This window comes from Crinia signifera, chromosome 3, assembly GCF_055691185.1.
Source record: "Crinia signifera chromosome 3, ASM5569118v1, whole genome shotgun sequence".
Classification (NCBI taxonomy): domain Eukaryota; kingdom Metazoa; phylum Chordata; class Amphibia; order Anura; family Myobatrachidae; genus Crinia; species Crinia signifera.
In genome coordinates this window covers 323,702,912-323,728,361 of record NC_139219.1, presented here as the reverse complement: position 1 = coordinate 323,728,361, position 25,450 = coordinate 323,702,912, and the positions used below count along the sequence as shown (strand labels likewise).

General features: G+C 47.4%; 1 protein-coding gene across 1 annotated transcript in view; it reads right to left on the bottom strand.

The window, feature by feature from the left end:
* KIF13B (kinesin family member 13B) overlaps positions 1-25,450 on the bottom strand; it is a 138,701-nt gene that overhangs the window by 107,136 nt on the left and 6,115 nt on the right. The window contains 1 exon segment of the mRNA XM_083178791.1: positions 15,019-15,112. Coding sequence (XP_083034917.1) covers positions 15,019-15,112 — 94 coding nt within the window.

Here is a 25,450-nt window from a genome sequence, read left to right as displayed (position 1 = left end):
GGACAGAGCAGCCGGTGGAGAGATGCGGATATTACACACATGACATCACTGGGAGGAGAGAGGAGAAGGATGTATGGATAAAGGGAGAGAGAGCAGGGACAGAGCAGCCGGTGGAGAGATGCGGATAGTCACATATGACATCACTGGGAGGAGAAGGATGTATGGATAAAGGGAGAGAGAGCAGGGACAGAGCAGCCGGTGGAGAGATGCGGATAGTAGCACATGACATCACTGGGAGGAGAAGGATGTATGGATAAAGGGAGAGAGAGCTGGGACGAAGCAGCCGGTGGAGAGATGCGTATAGTCACATATGACATCACTGGGAGGAGAAGGATGTATGGCTGAAGGGAGAGAGAGCAGGGACAGAGCAGCCGATGCAGTGAAGGCAGGAACTGAACACTTGGGCTTGTTGTGTCAGGGGAAAGGAAACTGGTGGAACAGGGAAAACTGCATTCTCACACCTGGCAGATGCTGCATACCGCCAGCGGCCAGGGGCCGGGGCCCGCAGCACGCTTTTATGCAATGCTCCTTATATTTTAGAGCCTAACCTCTAATGAGGCACTAGAAGGCATTACATGGGAAAAGTTTCATTTAAATTCCTTATAAGTTCCAATATATGTAACTATTGCCTGCCAGCAGCGGAGGCAGCAATATTGTTTGGTGGACTGATACTCAGTTTATGACATCACTAGGAGCCAGTGACATCACTAAGTACCGTTCATGCCATCTGTGGGCACCACTTTGGGTGGTTAAGGATGAGAAAACATACTTTATTCTAGACTGATGCTATATAAGCAGAAACTTTATCAATTGTCCATTCAAACTATCCAGTCCATTAGTCTAATTCAGGCATGTCCAAACTACAGCCCTCCAGCTGTTGTGAAACTACACATGCCAGCATGCCTTGCAATCATTTTAGCTTTCCCTAATAGCAAAGCTGTGGCAAGGCATGATGGGACTTGTAGTTTCACAGCAGCTGGAGGGCCATAGTTTGGACATGCCTGGTCTAACTACTGTAGCTAGTGTCAGGCCAGGGAAAGTATTCATAACGAGAGATAAATCCTGCCCACACAGGGTTATCAGCACAGTGGGGAGTATACCCAGGGCTGGGTGGATGTCAGACAGGGGAAGCCCTTGAAGACTGAAGTAGAGATGCATCAAAACTTGAGGAACGACGAACTGGGCCACTCCCAGAAAATCGGGCGGTTACCATCCATAATCGGGGATTAAAAAAAAAAAAAAAAGGAGGTTGCGGTTTGGCCTCGCGCTTGCATTCTATGATATAAGTACGCACGTGCAGTCATTCAATAATCGATCAGTTCTGAATAACCGCCAAGAAGCTATCTAGATAAATAGGAACTATTTTCTTAGTTTTGGTCTATAGATGTCCGGTAAAGCAGGAAACCGATGTGTACGATGGATGTACAATCCTCTCTAGGACAGACATCTATTAGGCTGCTCGCACCCCTCCTATAACGCTCGCAGCAAACAGACACCACGTAAGTCCCCAGCAGGAGACCCGGAATCACCGGAACCGGACAACAGTACGGAACCCGGACACTTTCTTCTCCTTCCTGTTGTGTCTTTACAGGTTGCTAAAGGAAACTATTCCCATTCTCAGCTTACACTGCAGAGGTGACGGAGGTTTGAGGAGGACAAAACGTTGTTTCTAGTAAATTCCAAGAGCGGTTTAAAGTGCAACTAAAAATAATAATTAACAGTAGTGCACCCCCTATAGTAATGTGTGCTGGCAGCAGAGGGGTTACGCCATGCAGGAAATAAGGGGGGGGACCCAGCTGTGTATGGCTCCGGGTGCAGGGGAGGGCATCCCAGCTGGCTATACATTCCATGCCCAGGGGGCAGGGAGATGCCAGGCCCTCGCCAACCCAGCTGGGAAATGCGACGAGTCACGCTTGGCATGCACTGTGCAGAGTTGGGACTGCTCTGGCTGCCAGGCAGTACTGGGGAGGATGGGGAGGCTTCTGTGGCCAGAATATGCTAATGAGGGGACTAGACACAGCAGCTTTGTACAGGGATACAGGAACACCCCACCTACACCAGCAGCAAGGGAGGCGGAGGACACCCCACCTACACCAGCAGCAAGGGAGGCGGAGGACACCCCACCTACACCAGCAGCAAGGGAGGCGGAGGACACCCCACCTACACCAGCAGCAAGGGAGGCAGAGGACACCCCACCTACACCAGCAGCAAGGGAGCTGGAGGACACCCCACCTACACCAGCAGCAAGGGAGGCAGAGGACACCCCACCTACACCAGCAGCAAGGGAGGCGGAGGACACCCCACCTACACCAGCAGCAAGGGAGGCGGAGGACACCCCACCTACACCAGCAGCAAGGGAGGCGGAGGACACCCCACCTACACCAGCAGCAAGGGAGGCGGGGGACACCCCACCTACACCAGCAGCAAGGGAGGCGGGGGACACCCCACCTACACCAGCAGCAAGGGAGGCGGAGGACACCCCACCTACACCAGCAGCAAGGGAGGCGGAGGACACCCCCACCTACACCAGCAGCAAGGGAGGCGGAGGACACCCCACCTACACCAGCAGCAAGGGAAGCGGGGACACCCCCCTACACCAGCAGCAAGGGAAGCGGGGACACTCAACCTATAACAGGTATACCTATACTTTGGGGTATATGTACTAAGCCTTGATGAGATAAATTAGCAGCCAATAACTGCCATGGTAGTGTTTGAAAAGTGATAAACAGGAGCTGACTGGGCTGGTACTTTATCTCTCACCACTGTACCTCTCCAAGCCGTGATAACCCCTATAGAGTTTAACCCCCACAAGCGCAGACGTGGCCGAACATAATATATACTCGATAAAGCGTGGCGGAATATGCGCACGCAATGTAAGTAACGGGTACAGAAATAAACGCTGATACAGATTACAAAGCGTAAAGCACGGTCGTCTATAAACTGGCGGAGAGCATGATGGGAACTCTAGATTAACCAATGAATGGCCGTGCATCACTAACTGACCTTATGCCCCCCCCACCAGCCATCACTACGAGACTGTTAAATGTCTCTGGCTCACAATGCAACTAATCAGTTGTATTAATCACTGATGTTATCAGGTATCCTGTGCGTATAGATAACATGTAACTTGGCGTTCCCCCCCCCCCATGATTTGGATAAATACATTTTACCAGAATATACAGATTATTCCATTTCAGTGCAACACCAATAATCCAAACATGGTCCATGGGAACCGGGAATGAGATCTAGTGATCAGGCCGTAAAAAAAATTAAACCGAAAAAAAAAAAAAAAAAAAAAGAGACAACAAATGTACATAGTTTAATACAGGCCCAGTTATCCGAATACATGAACCCCGCCGAATGTTCCTTGGTCACAATTAGGTCAGATAATCGGAGTTGTGCTGACTGCAGAGGGACACATTGTATCAGCGAGAGATACTACTGCGCTGCCGATAAGCCAGACAGACAAAAGGAGGGCAGATGCCACCTCAATCTAGGTCACGTTCCTTGCCAGTCTGCTGCCAGGGAGCCAGCGTGAAGCCCCATTTGGACGCACGCTCCATCTGCTTGCATTAGGAATAGCTCATGTCTCCCATATGTAAGAAATTTCTGTACAAGGCTTATTTCTGCTGATCAGCGTGTCAGGCCAATAATCTCATTATACCGCTACAGATAGCGCAGCCCGAAATCCAGGAGGGTGCAAGGGACAGGAGCGAGTTGGCTGTCAAAGCCTCAAAATCTGATCAGACATCAGAGTAAATTCACTTTCATCATCTGGGACAGAGTGCTCTAGACCGTTCTCTTGTAGCCCATAGATCAGGGCTGGGCAATTGCGGTCCTCCAGATGTTGATGAACTACACATCCCAGCATGCCTTGCATCAGTTTCACCATGGCCACATAGCCAAACTAATGCATAGCATCCTGGGATGTGTAGTTCATCAACATCTGGAGGGCCGCAATTGCCCAGCCCTGCCATAGATGAAGATGCTAGCCTAAACCTGGCCCCCTCTTCTAAGTGCCAAAATCTTACCCTCCCTCTCTGCAGCTTAACCCTTAATTCCCCCTAGTACCTAAACCCAACCCTCCCCCTTCCACGGCCCAACCCTAACCTGCCCCCGTTTTTGCATCCGCATCCATATCAAAGTTCCGGCGCCTGTGTTTTAATGGCAGTTGGGATTCCTGCACCATGGTTCCACCATTCGGCACCAAGACCGCCGGTAATATTACTGCTTCCCTTATTTTAAAAGTTCATATTTTGTTTTACTTTTGCTTGACGCAGTAATTTTCAATCCCTTGGGGGGGGGGGGGGGGGTGCGCGGATCATTTTCATTGCAATCTATATAGGATACAGTGGTGTCCATTCTGGAGGCCATTGTGCAGTTCCCAAACGCTCCCCCTGAGTCTCTCTGAGGAGATGTAGCACAGTTCAAAATTCAAGTAGGGCAGCCACACCAATTGCCAGTGAGTCAGTTTGGAATGGCAGTTGGTGTGGCCCCGCTATTTGAATTTTGGACTGTGCTGCAGCTACCACCTTTGTAGCCTCCCCTGACAGACTGTAGTCGCCATTCCTGGCTCTGAGGTGGGCGCCAGCGCCCCTTTCATAACTTACAAAGTGAAAATCAGACACGCCATTGGTTGCTATAGGCTACAGCACACAAAAAGCGTAATTTTTTACCCCAATATATAACACGGCTGTTCGAGGTCTAAAAGGCAGGTGAGAGGTGTAGTATGACCGCATTTATCTGCGTGACTCAGAACACAGGAAATATTAGTGGATCCCATTGTTTGTTTGACACATTAGTCGCTACCTAGACCCATAATATAAAGGAAGGTGAAAGACCGGGGTTACCAACTGAAAGGTTGGGATTTAAATGAATAATATCTGACTCCATTATCTTGTTAATTTACGGATCATACGAGATCATTTATTCATCAAAAACAGAAATAATACATAAGATTAGTTAGGCATGGGGAGCCAGGCTGATGGGGATCGCTCCTCATCATGGATTACTCTGGGAAGACTGGTTGCATCATCTCATTTCTAAGTCTTCAGCCAGCCCCCTGCCCTCTAGGATATGGCATGGACCACCCAGCGACCAGAGATGGTCAGCAATGATGGTGTTCGCTTAAGATTTCTGTTACAGTTATATACTTTCTGACAGACTCGGCCACAATCAGATAAGGAGTTATATTAAGAGTCCCCTAACTACTTATTAACATACATTTATAGATTAGTTAGGTAATATTGGTTTTTCCATATACTGAGGTACAGGTTGTTGAGGTCGCCATATGTTTCCGACAGGAATAGAATATGTCCTTGATTTTACTAAAAGAAATGTTTTTACAACTGATGCAACAAAATGTACAATTACAATATAATTCATTTTCAATGAATTTAAACGTATTGCTAAATATTGCATATATATAATAAATATTCATCTTGTGCGGACATACAATAATTTTTCATTTCAACAGTCCTTTCTTTTTTTCGAACAAATGAAGATTTATAGTTGACAGGACTTCTTTAGATACAGATGACATTTCTGGATCTGGATGATCAGTTTGTAGTATTCAGAGGAACGTCTGTAATCTTGGAGCACAATACATTAATAATCATGTAACCTATTGTCTTGATTCATAAACCCTTATTAGAATCTTACTAAGAATAAACCTATGCATTATTCTTTTTCTAGAATCAGTTTCATACCTTAAGATGTATAACACCGTTATTAATTATTGGTCTCAAAAATATAGAATTATCTCTATAAATGAGCATCTTTCTTATGGATACCATATGTAAGTGAAAAGAAAATCTTTAACTATAACCTTATCTTTTCATCGTTGTATCCATTATATCCTTTAGACCAGTGTCATTAGTTTTAAATGACTTTTCTCTTCGTTGAACCGTCAATCATGAATTAACTTATACTTTGGAATAGTTATGGTATTTTCTTAATCCAAGATGTTTCTTTTATTTAATGTCAGTAGTATGTTGCACTCCAGAGACAAGGAAGGCCATTGTACTTATAATCACTTAGTGTGATTGAGACAATATAATTTCTCAAACTATAGAAATTTAGTCTATATCTATAGTAAATCTAATTTTGTGTAACATTATCCACGTCAGTACTCCTGACTATGTGTAATAAACACAGACTACAGAAACTTATTAGTAATATCAGGAAACTTGAACCTAATATCAACAGCTCACAACCCAGGATCTAAGCATCAGCTATGGAGAGAACGTGATTGGACAGCCTTTTTTAAGTTTTTTTTTTTTTTTTCTTTAGAGCATGGAGTTCCAAAGTGCTTGAGTACTGGCTCTTACCTCAGATCTCCTTTAAAAAGACCCTAAATAGAATTCCACTTACTATGTGTGCACTGTTATGGTTCTCCATTCTACCCCTTCTGTTATGAAGGTACTGTAACCCAGGCCTGTCCTATTGCACACGTGATCTCCACGGCACACATTTTGTCCTTAGGTGTAGTCTGTGAACAGGTCACAATTTCCACACTTACCAATAATCGCTCTGGAATAAGACAATATTTCCTTAGTACATACAAAACTACCTTTTGACCATAAGATAATGTTTCACACAATAGATTATTTTAAAAAATGCTGCTGCAGTCTTTATGTCAGCAGATAATCCATCTTCCATTTCATAATGGATACTATTATTACTGAATAACTTTTAATAATTGTCTATTGGCACTTGTACTCTGTTCAATTCAAATACAGTCTAGATGTTTTCTATGATGTAGATTGCAAGGCAAATCTTCTATGTCTGACCATGTTGTAGATTTAGCTTCATAATTTACGTATATTGATTTTTATATATATAACATTTAATAACATATAATCAATAATGTCTCACACATGATAAGCCCCAAAACTTCAATGATGGTGGTGCAAATGTTATGATATTCTGGGATGAGCTTGGAATTAACCCTTGCTCTGGCTGTAGGTCTGTAAAATGCTTTTGAGGCGCCTTTTGTGCTTTGCCTGCATTGTGCTCTTGACAAATAAGACAATGTTTTACTCTGTTTGTGGCATAATCCTGAAAACCTGGGGCCCACCATTTGAGTTTTAAAGCTCTACACATCCCTCCAGTTGAAACATGGCAAGGCCCATGGAGCAAAGAAAAAAGAGAGGGAAAAAGTGATTTAGGTGCAACCAGTTTATGGCCCATAGACCAAAGACCAGCAGGATCTGATACTGCACCATGTTTGAGCCAGTTTGAACAGGATGGATCCTGAGCCTGTAGAGCAATGAGGAGTGAGAGGTCAAGTGGTACAGATGGAACTGGTGATTTGAGAATTGGGTAGGCCGAAGCCAACTCATATGAGTTTATGACTGCTTTAGCAGTTTCATCAGCAAATGCATTACCAATAGAGATGGGATCTAGTGAGGAAGTGTGTGCTTTGCATTTTACCACAGCAATCTTAGACGGTAACAAAACAGCATCTAACAGCCTAACAATAAGGTGTTTGTGTTGAATTTGTGTACCTGAGGAGGTGAGGAAACCACGTTCTTTCCAAAGGGCAGCAAAATTGTGAATTACACCTACAGCGTATGCAGAATCGCTATAGATGTTAACTTCACAATCTTCAGCCATTTCCAAAGCAATAGCAAGGGCAGTGAGTTCCGCAGCTTGCGCAGATTTTGAATCAGGTAAAACAGAAGCATGTAAAACAATACCATTGCCATTGACTACAGCGCACCCAGCTAAAACTATGCCATCAGATCTCTTAAAAGCAGAGCCGTCTACAAAAAATTGTGCATCTGTGGGCAGATCAGGAATAGGTGTATCCGTGAGATCTGATCGAGGAGTAGTCAGCTGGTCAAGATGTTGTTGGCAATCATGTGGTATGTCAGGTTCTTGTATAGAATCTGTTGGTATAAACGTAGCTGGATTTAGCGTAACACATCGTTTGATAGTAAGATTAGGTGCGGAGAGTAAGGTGATGTGGTATTGAGTTAATCGTTGCGAGGAAAAATGTCTTGTGTAAGCACTGTTAAGGAGAGCCTCAAGTGAGTGGGGGCACAGCAGTGTGAGCGGAGAACCAAGAACAATGTCTTGAGTTTTTGTTACCAACAAAGCTGCAGCAGCCACCGACTTTAAGCATCCTGGAAGCGCTTGAGCAACAGGATCCAGTGGAAAACTGAAATATCCAACTGGTCGGTGTATCTCTGTATGTTTCTGAGTCAATACTCCACAAGCATGTGAGTCCTGTTCCGCACAAAAAAGTTGAAATGGTTTTGTGTAATCAGGTAGCCCTAGTGCAGGTGCACTAATGAGGGCTTGCTTAACTTTAGAAAAAGCCTCAAAACAGGCAGATGTCAAGTCTTGTTTGGTAAAAGTGTACTTTGTACTGTCATGTCCTTTAACTAAGTCCTGTAATGGTTGTATGGCATGTGAGTATCCTGGAATCCACTGTCTGCAATAGCCAACCAGACCAAGAAAGGCTCTGAGCTGTCTAAGTGTTTTTGGAAAAATTTGCTGTTGTATCACTAACCGTCTTTTGTCTGTGATGTGTCTGGTTCCCTTACTGAGACAATGTCCCAGATAGTCCACATGTGATTTACACCATTGTAATTTCTTTTTTTCGACTTTCTGGCCTATTGTAGCTAAGTGATTTAGCAAAGACACAGAATCAGTTTCAAGCGTCTCATAGTCAGTGCCACACAATAACAGATCGTCCACATATTGGATGAGCACGGAGCCCTTGGGAGCTACCCATTCATCTAATTTCTGTTTGAGGGCTTGTGAAAAGCAAGATGGTGAATCTGACATTCCCATAGGTAATCTTGTCCAGGTGTATTGCTTTCCTTCATAGGTAAAAGCAAACAACCATTGATCATCTGGGTGTATGGGTACTGAGTAAAATGCTGATGCCAAATCGATGACCGTGTATACCTCTGCAGCAGGCGGAACACTGGACAAGATTGTGGCAGGATTAGGAACAATCGGTGCAGAAGGTATTATGGTCCTGTTAATTGCTCTTAGATCAACAATGATCCTCCATGAAGGAGTTAATTCACCTGGTTTGAGCGGTTTAATTATCGGAAAAAGCGGTGAATTCGCTTCACTTTGACACAGAACCAAAGTGCCTTCAGCGCACAAATGTGCTATGACTGGTCTAATACCCTCGGTTGCCTGTGGCGACAGAGGATATTGTGGTAACCGTGGAACAGGGACAGACAAATCCCTTTTAATCCGTACAGGTGGTACCTGCATCAGTCCTTGTGTACTTCCGTCAGTAACCCATACATCTGGATTTATTAAATGCAATGGCAGTTTCTCAGTACTTCGATTTTCACTTTCTAAAAGTGGCATGTACAAGAGGTCTAGGCCTGTTTGTAAATGTGTGTCTGGTATATCTACCACTACCCCAGTGGGGCTAAGTGTAATTGTTGCTCCGAGTTTACAAAGTAAGTCACGGCCTAAAAGGCTACAAGGGGAGTGTGGTGAGAGAACAAAAGAATGCAGTACACGTGTGTTGCCTATTGACACCGGTATTTCCTCCGTGACAGGGGCAGACATAATAGAATTACTTACCCCAACCATAGAGATCACATCACCTGAGGTGGGAAGTTTCTCTAAGGATATGTTCAGCAGGGATCTAGTAGCGCCAGTATCGACAAGGCAGGGAATTTCAGTTCCATTGATACTTATGGAAACATAAGGGTCACTTTTGTTATCAATACAAATAGACAACAATTCAAGATCAGGTCTGCATTCAGTGTTCTGTTCCCCACACTCCACAATTTCCTATTTAGTATTGTTTGGACATGCTCTGGCCATATGTCCGGATTGTCCACAATGGAAACATCCGTTTCCTTTTACTTGGACCTGGTAAGGGACAGCTGGAATGAATCTCTGGTGATTTGGCTGTACTCTAGGTTTTTGAAAGTAACCTTTGCCTTGACCTCTACCTTTAGGTCCAGAATAGACTTGGGGTGATGCTATGTAAATAACACCTGTGGGAGGATAAGGTGGTGTACTGGCTGGTACTCCTAGGGGAGATACCTGTATGGTTGATACTGGAACAGTGTTGGAGCTAGTATTTCCCTGTGGCTCTTGTCTTACATTCGTAAGTGTCATAAGCTTAACTTTTTCCTTTTTAGCAATCTGTTCCTTCCGTTTAACTAGCACTTCATAAGCTCTCTGTCCTATTTCTACGAGTTCAGGTGCTGACTTAAGACGCCATTCTGGCGTTCTTAGGATAATTTCTTCTCTGATTTCTTCATGCAAACCATCTACAAAGGTTGTGACCAGATCTGTTCTATTTAAGTCCTGCTCATTATCATGAAACCAGTCAGTGTATTTCTGGATGCCGTCTTTAAAATTTACCCAGTAATCTTTTACATCCTCATCTTTTGTTTGTCTTATTTCTACCAATTTGCGTAAACTTTGACCTTTGTCTATTGTTTTTAACACCCAAGAATGTAGCGTTTTTCTTAAGGCTACTAAGTCTTTTTTATAGACATCTTGACCATTTGTCGTGTCATGATATCCTAATTCTGAAAACTTTTCTTTCAACGTTTCCGCCTTCCAACCGTCCAAGTATTTCTCAGGAATTGCGCACTCAATTAAAATCCAAATATCATCATAAGTGGCTTTTTGAGATTTTTGTAACCATTCCAATTTAGTGAGCCACTTACGAGGACATAATTGCATGTCAGGCATTTCTGACACCATTCCCCTAATTTCTGCGGGCTTCCATGCAGTATATACTTGTGCTAAATTTGGAACATACTCGTTTGCAGCATTGACGTCTCCAGGAAGTGCAACTTCCCTGAGAGGCATCATATTTGTGGAAACCTGTAGTGCATCTAATTTAGTTTTTTGAGTATTTAACTCTCTAAGTCTGTTTCCAATATCCTGCTGTTCCTTAAATATTTTTAGCTTGGTATCAGATACCCTCTCTACGGTCCAAGGGAGTCTCTGTGGAGTTCTATTTGTGGGCCCACTCACTGTGCTTTGAAGTGTACTTGGCGGAGAGGTAGTTACGCTTGGAGCACTTGGAGCTACATTTTGTAATGTTTGGATTTGTTGTGTTAGCTGTTTGTAAGGAGAAGTGAGAAAATCGTCATCTTCGTCCTCCAAACACTCCACTACTTTTGAATTCATTACATTATATGGTGGGGGAGTAACTAATGTTAGGTCAGTATTTTGCTCAGCTATTGTTTGCCATGCAGCAAGACATTCTGCTTCAAGCCAATGTCCTTCCATTAGTAGTACTGCACGTAAACTAGCTATTTTTTCAGGATCAAAAGATCCGTGCGGGGGCCACCACATATGAGGGTTTGTAGGATGCCTGATCCTGGTGATGGTACACCAGTTATCCAAATAATCGATCATCATGGGGCCACCTTTTTGTATCATTAATACAAGAGGACTATTTTCCTTTAAATCAGCTATTTTAATGCCCAATTTTTTAATTTTAGCTTTAATGCGTTTTGTAGTGGGTTTATCTAAATTGCATTTTTGTATTGGATCTGCCTCTTTGTTATTATTACTGTTTCCCATTTGTTACTGCAATACTTTAGAATAGGCTGTAATGTTTAACAGGTAATAAATAATTTCTGAATTACCGTATTTCAGAACAATCCCGTTCAATATCTGAGCAAGACGTCTCTTACTCAGATTTGTTATGAACCGTGGAGTAAAGCTTCATAGGTTTTGTGAACTCACTCTTAGTGTGCAATGTAAACCTTATAAAACGTTAGTCTCTTTTAAGACACAAGAGTCCTAATACTAACGCTTAACTCACAATGTCACGCACTGTGATATATACTTATCTATGGTTTTATGAACTGTCTAAACTTAATTTTAGTGTTCCAAAAAACCCATAGAATCGTTAAAATATTTTACGACACAAGAGCCCTAATATTTAACGTGAACCACAGTGACAATTGACCTTTCGTCATACACTGTGATTAAATTTATCTATTCCTTATTACCAGGCTATACTTATATATTGTCAATAACAGTAATAGGCTTAATGTTTAGGAAAAATAACCCATGTCACATGAATCACTGTCCATATTTGTATATATGTATCTATATAAATATATATCTAGACGTGCTTCACATGCCGCCCATACACCAAACCTTCCTTACCATGACTTCAACTTTAAATCAGCAAAAATATATGAAGATATTTTGCTTACCTTATTTTGTTGGAAGTCAGGTATGGAAAGCCAGGTATGGAGAAGGATGCGGACGTCGGAGGTCACCAACTGAAGAATTGAGATGAACAGGATTCTTTTGCAAAGTCTGTGACGTGTTTATTTCTCGTAGGATACAGGCAAACGACCACCCAGCCAACAGAAGCTGACATAAATGGTGGTGTCTTTTAGGATTTTCGGTTACATGTTATATACTTTCTGACAGACTCGGCCACAATCAGATAAGGAGTTATATTAAGAGTCCCCTAACTACTTATTAACATACATTTATAGATTAGTTAGGTAATATTGGTTTTTCCATATACTGAGGTACAGGTTGTTGAGGTCGCCATATGTTTCCGACAGGAATAGAATATGTCCTTGATTTTACTAAAAGAAATGTTTTTACAACTGATGCAACAAAATGTACAATTACAATATAATTCATTTTCAATGAATTTAAACGTATTGCTAAATATTGCATATATATAATAAATATTCATCTTGTGCGGACATACAATAATTTTTCATTTCAACAAAGGGAAAGATACCGGTTCCTGCAACAAATTCTAGGCCGGAAGGGAGCCCTTAGTGAATTCTGATACAGACCTCGCCATTACAGATGTATGGATAATTACCTATATACTGTGTACGGCAGAGATTCCCAAACTCTGAGGCTCATTTATCACCGAGTGATCAAACCTGTGGTTGATAAAACTCCTTGCATATGATAATTGATTCCCCAGCCAATCCACTCAACTGTCACATGTTCGCAAAATGACACTTTGAGAGCCGATTGGCTGGAATAGTTTCCATCATACACAACAAGTTTTATCACTCGTTGATCCAATTATTCCTCAAGACACCCTAACAGTCCATGTTATAAGGATATCCTGCTTAAGCACAGGTGATAAAAGTTGATCATAGAGGGCCAGATGCGCTAAGCTTCAAAAGTGATAAAATGGAGAGTTATAAACAGCCAGCCAATCAGCTCCTACCTGCCATGTCACAGGCTGTATTTGAAAAATGTCAGAGTGGAGCTGATTGGTTGGTTGATTATCAGTCTCCATTTAATCACTTTTGAAGCTTAGTGCATCTGGCCCTCAGTCTGAAACAATGACAGCAAGGACAAAGTCACCTGACACACAGCAAGGTCAGCTAAACCATTAACAAGACGGAGGTCAAGCTCAGGCTCAATGACATAATAATGACAGGTTCCAGATTAGTCCGACCAGGGAACACAACAATTACTGCAGAAGGCCAAAGATGGAGATGTAACAACTTAACGCTTTCCCCGCACTGGATTCAATCTCGGCCACTATTTCCGAGAGGAGAAATATCGCCCGTCGCCTATTCGGTGCTGCGGTTTCCGACAGCGGATCCCGACAAAACAGATCGGACTTTAAAATAAGTTGGATCGGTTATGACGGAAATGGCCGCAAACGTCGATTCTCAACTGTTTTTCAGGACGTTCTGACAGTCGGAATCCCAGTTTGAACACCCCCCACCGGCTTATAGAAAACTGTTCTGGTGTATAGGCGTCTAGTTAGACAGTGACGGGAGATCGACGCCTGTCAATGATCAAAGGGAACGTGGTCGACAGGAGCAAGGTCAACGTGAGTTTTACCTGTTTTTTTGGTGCGGAATGTCAGAGGGGTCCCCGTGGACACAGTACCCCCCCCCCCATGCTTCGGGCACACTATTATAATCTAACTCTATGTCCATTTGGATAGTAAAGTAGGAACCGAGCGGACCTGCACCAAAAAACCATGAAAAACTCATGACTACCTTGCTACTGTTGGCCACATTCCAGTTGATCATTCACAGGCGTCGATCTCCCGTCACCGTCTACCTAGACGCCATCGACCAAGTTGATACCTGTCCTGTTACAGAGAAATGACAGCAGCCTTAGGGGGGTATGCAATGTGCCGCCGCTATTGGGAAATAGCGGTGGCTCCCTATTCAATGCTGTCATTAACGACAGCATTGATGCGGGATCACGGCAGAACGGGCCCGACTTCAGAAGCTGCTGGGCACGTTCTGCCGATAACGGCCGTGGATTGCCGTTATCCGGGCCGCAGATCGACAATCCACGCCCGTTTTTGCGGCCACGCCCCCTTTGCGCCCATCGGCAGACGGGACAGGATCACGGCTGTGGGAGGGGATAAACAGCCGTGATCCCAGATTGCATACCCCCCCTTAGTCTATTCTGCCGATGTGTCCTACGTCTATGCTGTAGTTACAGCTAAATGTAGGAGGACACATCTATATATCGCTCACTCCGAGCTTCGGTACATCTCCCCCATAGTATTACAGCACGTTATAAGCATGACACGTGCGACACAGAATTCACATGCTGCAGACGTGTTCAGGGACAGAGCGGATGAAGAGGAAAACATGTACACGCTGGCAGAGATTACGGCTCGCTACACGCCCTGCTCTGCCCGAATACCACAGGACAGACCCTGCAGTGTGATACGAGCTGGAATATAGCGTTTTCTCTGTAGTATAGAAATAGCTCAGCACAAGGTGTCCCCTCGTCCAGTCATATTATCTGCAGCACAACTAACACCGATACTGCTGGTAAGCAGAGACGTCTGACACTTACATCCCCGATAGAACACATCACTGCCCAGCCCTCTCCGGCTCACAACATTGTCATGCGTTACACAAAGTGGGAGGGGCATACCAACAGACATCCAATAGGCTGCCTCGACATTTAATAAAAAAAAAATAGCTGCCTCCATGGCATGTAAGTGACCAACCCAAATGGAATACAGAAAATACATTTAGTTCTATATAACAAGACATTACACACAGCAAGTGCAGGAAGGGCACGTACCTGGCATCCCCCTTGGAGAGGTTGCTGTTGGAAGGGTAAAGAATGATCTGGTCCTTCTCTGCGTCCACCACGCATTTTGTATGAAGGTCCAGCTCTGTAAGAAAGCACAGGGATCCCACCGTTAGATCTGTACACGCACAAGGCAGCCATACAGTGGTCTGAGCCAAGGAGCAAAGGACTATGGGAATGTAGCACATGACGTGACATCACTGCGGCTCCTCAACGCCAATACACCTATAGAATGCTATTAATGATGGACCGGTTCCTAGCGAATAGATAAGCTGCATATGGACATCAAATAGAGCTTCAACCAATCAGCTCCTGTTTGAATAATGATAGGATCTGATTGGTTGGAGCATCATTGCACTCCAGTAGTGTGACCCACATAAGCACAGCAGTGGTATTGTCCCCAGTATACCCTGTGGGTCTCCGAAACACTGCCATCTGATGGCAGAGAGTGAAAATGCTGCTCTTTCTCTCACATGCAGAAACACAGAAGGTAGCAGACTACTGTAGCTTTCGAAGGATTTGCTTTGAGTGGCCTTACTAGTTTGCTATATGCATCCGTCTGAATGTGCGCTGGCTGGCTCAGCGCCAGCAGAATGTGACGTTGCTGTATGCAGTCAGCACAGCGGACATCGTCCTGACAGTTTTGGGTCATGAAGAGTCTCCTGCTAATCTCAGGCCCCGTTCCTCCTCCTGAACGTTATCAGCAGCTATATTAGGATATTAGGATATGGTGCCCCTCTAGAGCGCCTTAGGTGAAGTGGCTGCTATCTGTAAGGAGAGACAGGACACCAGGGGGAGAGGGGGGGCAGAGCTATTTGTAGAAGGTGGCAGTATAGGGGAGGAGGGATCCGCGGAGACATGGCATGACGCTGGCAGAACCCACTGTTAGAAGAAATCCCTTTTATTCTAGGCCCCAGGCTCTCACAATGAGGGGGAACGCCATGAGATCACACGGTACTCTAAGGGGATAGTCCGGGGGGCTCAGGGCTGCGTACCTAAAGTATGGAGGTCATAGGAGTTGTAGCGCTCCCAGCATGCAGGTATATCGCTATACGGAGACCTGATCCTGGCCAACTACCGGCCTGGTGTCTCCGCACCTCTGGGCTTCCTGAGGTAACCAACATGGCCGCCTCCGCAGGCCGCTCATGTCACACCACAAAGTGTAACGACGGATGCAGGTGAAGTATTTACATTATGAAAGTAATAAACATGTAGGCGATCCTGTGGGAACATCGGGGAGATCCAAGTTCAGGCGCATAGTGACAGCGCGGGACACCGGTATATACGCAGTGACAGCGCGGGACACCGGTATATACGCAGTGACAGCGCGGGACACCGGTATATACGCAGTGACACCGGTATATACACAGTGACACCGGTATATACACAGTGACACCGGTATATACACAGTGACACCGGTATATACACAGTGACAGCACGGGACACCAGTATATACACAGTGACAGCACGGGACACCGGTATATACACAGTGACAGCACAGAGAGAGAGGGCTCCTGGTATATACACAGTGACAGCACGGGACACCGGTATATACACAGTGACAGCACGGGACACCGGTATATACACAGTGACAGCACGGTGACAGCACGGGACACCGGTATATACACAGTGACAGCACGGGACACCGGTATATACACAGTGACAGCACGGGACACCGGTATATACACAGTGACAGCACGGGACACCGGTATATACACAGTGACAGCACGGGACACCGGTATATACACAGTGACAGCACGGGACACCGGTATATACACAGTGACAGCACGGGACACCGGTATATACACAGTGACAGCACGGGACACCGGTATATACACAGTGACAGCACGGGACACCGGTATATACACAGTGACAGCACGGGACACCGGTATATACACAGTGACAGCACGGGACACCGGTATATACACAGTGACAGCACGGGACACCGGTATATACACAGTGACAGCGCGGGACACCGGTATATACACAGTGACAGCGCGGGACACCGGTATATACACAGTGACAGCGCGGGACACCGGTATATACACAGTGACAGCACGGGACACCGGTATATACGCAGTGACAGCACGGGACACCGGTATATACGCAGTGACAGCGCGGGACACCGGTATATACGCAGTGACAGCGCGGGACACCGGTATATACGCAGTGACAGCGCGGGACACCGGTATATACGCAGTGACAGCACGGGACACCGGTATATACACAGTAACAGCACGGGACACCGGTATATACACAGTAACAGCACGGGACACCGGTATATACGCAGTGACAGCACGGGATATCGGTATATACACAGTGACAGCACGGGATACCGGTATATACACAGTGACAGCACGGGACACCGGTATATACACAGTGACAGCACGGGATACCGGTATATACACAGTGACAGCACGGGATACCGGTATATACACAGTGACAGCGCGGGACACCGGTATATACACAGTGACAGCGCGGGACACCGGTATATACACAGTGACAGCGCGGGACACCGGTATATACACAGTGACAACGGTATATACACAGCGACAGCACGGGACACCGGTATATACACAGTGACAGCACGGGACACCGGTATATACACAGTGACAGCACGGAGAGGAGGAGATTACTCCCGTTATATACACAGTGATAGCACAGATGGGCGACTCCCGGTACATACACAGTGACAGCACAGAGAGAGGGGGCTCCTGGTATATACACAGTGACAGCACAGATGGATGACTCCCGGTACATACACAGTAATAGCACAGATGGGCGACTCCCGGTACATACACAGTGACGGCATACGGTTTATTGAGGGCTTTGTATGTGTGTGCTCTCATCTGGCAAGCGGATACATAAACATTCTAGCTCACAGGTTCTCCAACTCGGTCCTCAGGACCCAACACAATGCAGGTTTTGAGGTCTCCTCACACAGGGGTAGACGTTTGAAGCAGTGATAAGGGAGAAGTGATAAAGTGCCTGGTACTTTATCACTGGCCCAGGGGTTCCCAATCTTTTTTTAATCACGGCACCCTAGAGGCCAAATTTATTTTAATTAGATTGGATTTATATGCGATTCTTAGGGTCAGTTATGTGGAAAAGGGCAGGATTTGCTTCTATTTGTACACATTCTATGATTGGCAGCCTCCAGCACTGGTTTTGCTTATAAATAATGAACCATTAATAATTTGAGTTGGTTCTGGACCACCAACCCAGGGCACCCCTGCATGTGTCCCGAGGCACCCCAGGGAGCCACGGCGCACAGTTTGGGAACCACTGCACTGGCCAATCAGCTCCTGACTGTTAAGTTACAGGATGGGTTTAAAAAGGGACAGTTAGGAGCCGATTGGCCAGTGATAAAGTACCAGGCACTTCTCCTCCCATATCACTGCTTCATACACCTACCCCAGAATCACAAGTGAAATAATAAGCTCCACCTGTGGATCTTTTAAAATGTGAGGACCGAGTTTGAGAACCCCTATACTAGGGTACCATCTTGCGGATTTCAGACAGATCCCTATTGGTTGTGCTGATCATTTGGGGGTTACAATACATTGCCCCTTACTGCAGTTACTGGTGCAGACTCCTGCCATCTGTAACTAGAACCCAAGCTGCAGCATTACCCACATGGCTGATGTGGGACCAATTGACGCACCTGTGCTAAATACCTTTCCCAAGTACTCACACAATGGTCATTTCCTGCCATCAGCCTTACCAAGGCTATAAAACACTGTATATTCTCCTAATTAATATCCCAGTCATTAAGTGTCCTGCAGGAAGGAAGGCGATTGTATGGTACTTGTTTCCTAGCACGGCCACACCGATTAAGATCGGGGTGGTCGTGCTGAAAAAAATCGGGTCGATCGCATCGCATGCGATTTGGTCGCATGCGATGCGATCGACGCGACCGACCGATTTTTGACCCGATTTTTTTCATTGAATCCAATGTAAATTGGGTCCCTGGGACCCAATTTTACATTGGATTCAATGAAAAAAAGGTACTTGTTTCCTAGAACGGCCACAATCGTGAGTGATCGTGGCTCTTAATTAAGGGACACGATCCTCACGATGTGGCCGATTTTTTACAATTTTTTCCATTTGATTGACAGAAATCGGGTCAATCGGTCGGTCGCGACCAATTAAAATCGGCCGCGATGCGACCGACCGATTGACCCGATTTTTCCATAGACTTCAATGTTAAAAAATCTTTTAACATTGAAATCGGTCGGTCTTGTGCCATTATAATGGCACAAGATGAGATGGACTTGATTAAGTCCATCTCACATAGGGAAAAATGATAAAAAAGGTGAAATGGGCCAATATGACCCATTTCACATTTTTTATGTGCCCGCCATGACCCCACGATAGACGTGAACCCGAAGCGTGGCGAGCGCAGCGAGCCCGCGAGGGGCGGCGGTGCGCGTCCTCCGACCTTTTCATTTCCCTACTATCCACTAGGGCGTGGAGTGAGAATATAATAGTGTGGCGAGCGCAGCGAGCCACCGAGCCCGAAGCGTGGCGAGCGCAGCGAGCCCCGCGAGGGGACGCGTATACCTGTGAAGTTAGACGCGTCCCCTCGCGGGGCTCGCTGCGCTCGCCACGCTTCGGGCTCGGTGGCTCGCTGCGCTCGCCACACTATTATATTCTCACTCCACGCCCTAGTGGATAGTAGGGGAATGAAAAGGTCGGAGGACGCGCACCGCCGCCCCTCGCGGGCTCGCTGCGCTCGCCACGCTTCGGGTTCACGTCTATCGTGGGGTCTAGCACACTTATTAACATTTGGGGGGGCAATTTAAACAAATCTGGTGTAAAAAAAAAAAAAATCGGGTGAAAAATCGGCAGATCGGATCGGTCGCATCGTATGCGACCAAATCGCATGCGATGCGACCGATCCGATTTTTTATCTTACGACCACAACGATCTAAATCGTTGTGGCCGTTCTAGGAAACAAGTACCGAAAAAAATTCCCAACACCCCCAAATTGAAGTGCGTAAACAGCAGCCCACGATAGACGCATACCCGAAGCGTGGCGAGCGCTGCGAGCCCGCGAGGGGCGGCGGTACGCGCCCTCCGACCTTTTCATGCCCTACTATCCACTAGGGCGTGGAGTGAGAATAGAATAGTGTGGCGAGCGCAGCGAGCCACCGAGCCCGAAGCGTGGCGAGCGCAGCGAGCCCCGCGAGGGGACGCGGATACCTTCACAGGTAAACGCGTCCCTTCGCGGGCTTCACAGGTGTCCGCGTCGCCACGGACACCTGTGAAGCCCGCAAGGGGACGCGTATAACTGTGAAGGTATCCGCGTCCCCTCGCTGCGCTCGCCACACTATTCTATTCTCACTCCACGCCCTAGTGGATAGTAGGGCATGAAAAGGTCGGAGGACGCGTACCGCCGCCCCTCGCGGGCTCGCTGCGCTCGCCACGCTTCGGGTTGGCGTCTATCGTGGGGCGACGACGGGGACATCTATAATGTGAAATGGGTCATATGGACCCATTTCACATTTTTTGACATTTTTACACCATTTCAATGTTAAAAAATTTTTTAACATTGAATCCTATGCAAAAATCGGGGGCATCGCGTCGGGACCAATGTTAATGGTCCCGACCGACGCGATGCCCCCGATATTTTACCTTTCCCGACAAGATTTCAATGTTAAAATATTTTTTAACATTGAAGTCTATGGAAATATCGGGGGCATCGCGTCGGTCGCGTCGGGACCAATGTTAATGGTCCCGACCGACGCGATGCCCCCGATATTTTTTCCTAGCCGGCAAAATGGACCTGATTTCAAAAGAAATCGGGTCCATCGTGGGTAATCGTGTCCCTTAAGTAAGGGACACGATTACTCACGATTGTGGCCGTGCTAGGAAACAAGTACCGATTGTATTAAGGGAAATAAGAGCAGCCTCCAGCCGCAGTCATATCCAACGGCCATATGAATGCTAATGAACCGTGATCTCTGTGCCAATTACAGAACAGCCACAGGCCACATCCTTACCCTGCTGCGTGAGAGAAGGATCTGTTCAGCTGAAAGTGATAACACAGAAGTCTGAGGAGGGAGAGAGATAATATGGGGCACGGAGCGCTACCCTCTCCTCACACATCAAACATCCACTTATATACTCTGTGCTGCTGGGAGACCCTGCTCCTAGCACTATATATCTCTCAGTCTGTGGCTTCCTGCTGCCCCCATTCCCCTCCTCACATCATGTCACTGCCCCTGTCACATGCAGCCCTGTCCTCACTGACACACCACTCATCTCCTGATATACTCTGTGCTGCTGGGGACCCTGCTCCTCTCACTATATAACTCTCAGTCTGTGGCTTCCTGCTGCCTCCATTCCTCTCCTCACATCATGTCACTGCCCCTGTCACATGCAGCTCTGTCCTCACTGACACATCACTCATCTCCTGATATACTCTGTGCTGCTGGGGACCCTGCTCCTCCCACTATATAACTCTCAGTCTGTGGCTTCCTGCTGCCCCCATTCCCCTCCTCACATCATGTCACTGCCCCTGTCACATGCAGCCCTGTCCTCACTGACACATCCCTCATCTCCTGATATACTCTGTGCTGCTGGGGGACCCTGCTCCTACCACTATATAACTCTGTCTGTGCCTTCCTGCTGCCCCCATTCCCCTCCTCACATCATGTCACTGCCCCGGTCACATGCAGCCCTGTACTCACTGACACATCCCTCATCTCCTGATATACTCTGTGCTGCTGGGGGACCCTGCTCCTACCACTATATAACTCTGTCTGTGCCTTCCTGCTGCCCCCATTCCCCTCCTCACATCATGTCACTGCCCCGGTCACATGCAGCCCTGTACTCACTGACACATCACTCCTCTCCTGATATACTCTGTGCTGCTGGGGACCCTGCTCCTCCCACTATATAACTCTCAGTCTGTGGCTTCCTGCTGCCTCCATTCCCCTCCTCACATCATGTCACTGCCCCTGTCACATGCAGCCCTGTCCTCACTGACTCCTCACTCATCTCCTGATATACTCTGTGCTGCTGGGGACCCTGCTCCTCCCACTATATAACTCTCAGTCTGTGGCTTCCTGCTGCCTCTATTCCCCTCCTCACATCATGTCACTGCCCCTGGCACATGCAGCCCTGTCCTCACTGAGACATCATTCATCTCCTGATATACTCTGTGCTGCTGGGGACCCTGCTCCTCCCACTATATAACTCTCAGTCTGTGGCTTCCTGCTGCCCCCATTTCCCTCCTCACATCATGTCACTGCCCCAGTCACATGCAGCTCTGTCCTCACTGACACATCCCTCATCTCCTGATATACTATGTGGAGACCCCTCTTCGCGGGCATGGGAATCAGATTGCAGCGAGTAGAGCTTCTGTGATGTCATCAAGCACAGCACTCACAGTACGGAGGCTGCACAATCAGCCAGGAAGCATGTGTGCCTACGTAACGCATACCAGTGTCATGCTGAGGCAGAGAGCACACTGTACCTGTCCTGCTGTGCCAAACATGGAGACTGATCAGTCAACAAACACATTACTGTTACTCAGGGCAGTAGGAGATCTCTGACATAACACTCAGATACCTGGCTGCAGAAGTGGGACTGTCAGTGACTAAGGGGTATATGTACTAAGACTTGGAGAGAGATAAAGTGGACCGAGACAAAGTACCAGCCGATCAGTTGCCAGTGGCTCACTTCCACGGTCTCGTACATTCCTCACTGAGGGGTAGATGTATGAAGCAGTGATAAGGGAGGAGAAGTGATAAAGTGCCTGGTACTTTATCACCGGCCAATCAGCTCCTGACTGTCCCTTTTCAAACCCAGCCTCTAAGTTAACAGTCAGGAGCTGATTGGCCGGTGATAAAGTACCAGGCACTTTATCACTGCTTCATACATCTGACCTATTATTCCTTATGTAAGGTGCAGAAGACACCAGAGTGGCTTTGTATACATGATAGACCATCTCTAGGGCCACAGTGACTGGGTTGACACCTAAGAATGGTCGACAGACCCAGGGTCAACATTGGACAGAAGGTCGACACAAGCTTTATGTCCACATTTAGAAGGTTGACATTGATGGGTTGACACTCAAAATGGCAGCCCTAATAACATGTTGACTTCTGCAATGTCGATACATGTTATGAGTTGACATTGTAAACCTGTGGACATACTGCAATACTAGAAGGAGAAGCCGCTTTATCCACATGTAACACCAGACAAGCGACCGTCTACTACAGGGAGCCGAGTACACTGGAGGAGAATGCAGGTGGGGAGGGTTAATGACTTGTTACAAGTGAGTCTGCGGTCACACAATACCTGGCAGGCGACCGGATGGTTCAGCGCTGCTGAGCCCTAACCTACAGGCCCAGAGGACAAGCACGGCCTTCATAAGGAAAGCCAGCTCTGGAGGGCAGGTCTCTCCCCCATCGCTCGCACTGTAGTGTCCCCGCTGTCTGATTGTTCATCAGAGGCTCTGGTTACCCATGACGGCTGCAATGGTGAGAGTGCCAGTGCCCAGTCATTCTCTCAGTAACCCTCCAAATGAGCATTGATTTACAGCGTGCTGTCAGCTGACACCTCATTGTGCTGTAATGAGAGACACAAGTTACAGTAACAGCTGTAACATCTACGCCCTTCTACCCAGCTGCTCAACGCAGGAGCAGAGGTCTGACAGGCAGGCCTTATGTGGGACAGGGCCAGGCTCCCCTACCACAGGGCGCGGGACAGAACAAGGGCGCCAGGCTCCCCTACCGCAGGGCGCGGGACAGAACAAGGGCGCCAGGCTCCCCTACCACAGGGCACAGGACAGAACAAGGGCGCCAGGCTCCCCTACCGCAGGGCACGGGACAGAACAAGGGCGCCAGGCTCCCCTACCGCAGGGCACAGGACAGAACAAGGGCGCCAGGTTCCCCTCTACCGCAGGGTACGGGACAGAACAAGGGCACCAGGCTCCCCTACCGCAGGGCACGGGACAGAACAAGGGCACCAGGCTCCCCTACCACAGGGCGCAGGACAGAACAAGGGAGCGGGACAGAACAAGGGCGCCAGGCTCCCCTACCACAGGGCGCAGGACAGAACAAGGGCGCCAGGCTCCCCTACCACAGGGCGTGGGACAAAACAAGGGAGCGGGACAGAACAAGGGCGCCAGGCTCCCCTACCGCAGGGCACAGGACAGAACAAGGGCACCAGGTTCCCCTCTACCGCAGGGTACGGGACAGAACAAGGGCACCAGGCTCCCCTACCAAAGGGCGCAGGACAGAACAAGAGTGCCAGGCTCCTATCTACAGCAGGGCACGGGACAGAGCGAGGGCACCAAGCTCCCCTCTGCCATGGCACAGAGCGAGGGCACCAAGCTCCCCTCTGCCATGGCACAGAGCGAGGGCACCAAGCTCCCCTCTACCATGGCACAGAGCAAGGGCACCAAGCTCCCCTTTACCATGGCACAGAGCAAGGGCACCAAGCTCCCCTCTACCATGGCACAGAGCGAGGGCACCAAGCTCCCCTCTGCCATGGCACAGAGCGAGGGCACCAAGCTCCCCTTTACCATGGCACAGAGCGAGGGCACCAAGCTCCCCTCTACCATGGCACAGAGCAAGGGCACCAAGCTCCCCTCTACCATGGCACAGAGCAAGGGCACCAAGCTCCCCTCTACCATGGCACAGAGCAAGGGCACCAAGCTCCCCTCTACCATGGCACAGAGCAAGGGCACCAAGCTCCCCTCTACCATGGCACAGAGCAAGGGCACCAAGCTCCCCTCTACCATGGCACAGAGCGAGGGCACCAAGCTCCCCTCTACCATGGCACAGAGCGAGGGCACCAAGCTCCCCTCTACCATGGCACAGAGCGAGGGCACCAAGCTCCCTTCTACCAACAGAGCAAGGGCACAGGACCCACCTGGCTCCCATCCAATGCAGAGAAAAAGGCAGTGTGCCAGGCTCCCATCGTCAGAAGCACTGGGCAGAATGAGTATGCCATCCTCCTGTGTATTACAGGACACAGCACAGCTGTGTGGTTCCTCTCTATTGAAGTTTTGCGTCTGTCACACCCATCATTAATAGAAGTTGTTAAAGTTTTTACAAGGCACCACCCCTCCCCATCCACACTACTGCCCCCAGCACAGATCAGGAGCGTCAGGAGCGCCGTGTGGGGAGATAATAGGATACTGGTGCAAATACCACAACAGAACAGGAGACACCTATAGTAATAAATTACAGCCAAGCAATACAATATCCTGGGGGCCGGTTTGCGGTCACAAAATCTGCAACCAAAGTGTCAGAACTCATAAAGGTGCAATCAGAAGGTCAACACTGATTGTGTCGACATTGTTAAATCACCTCCGGAATGTTGACAACGGCATAATGCACCTGATGTCAGATGTCTGTAACGAAACAGATCAGTGTTCCCGCAAAAATTGCTTTCACTATCTGAA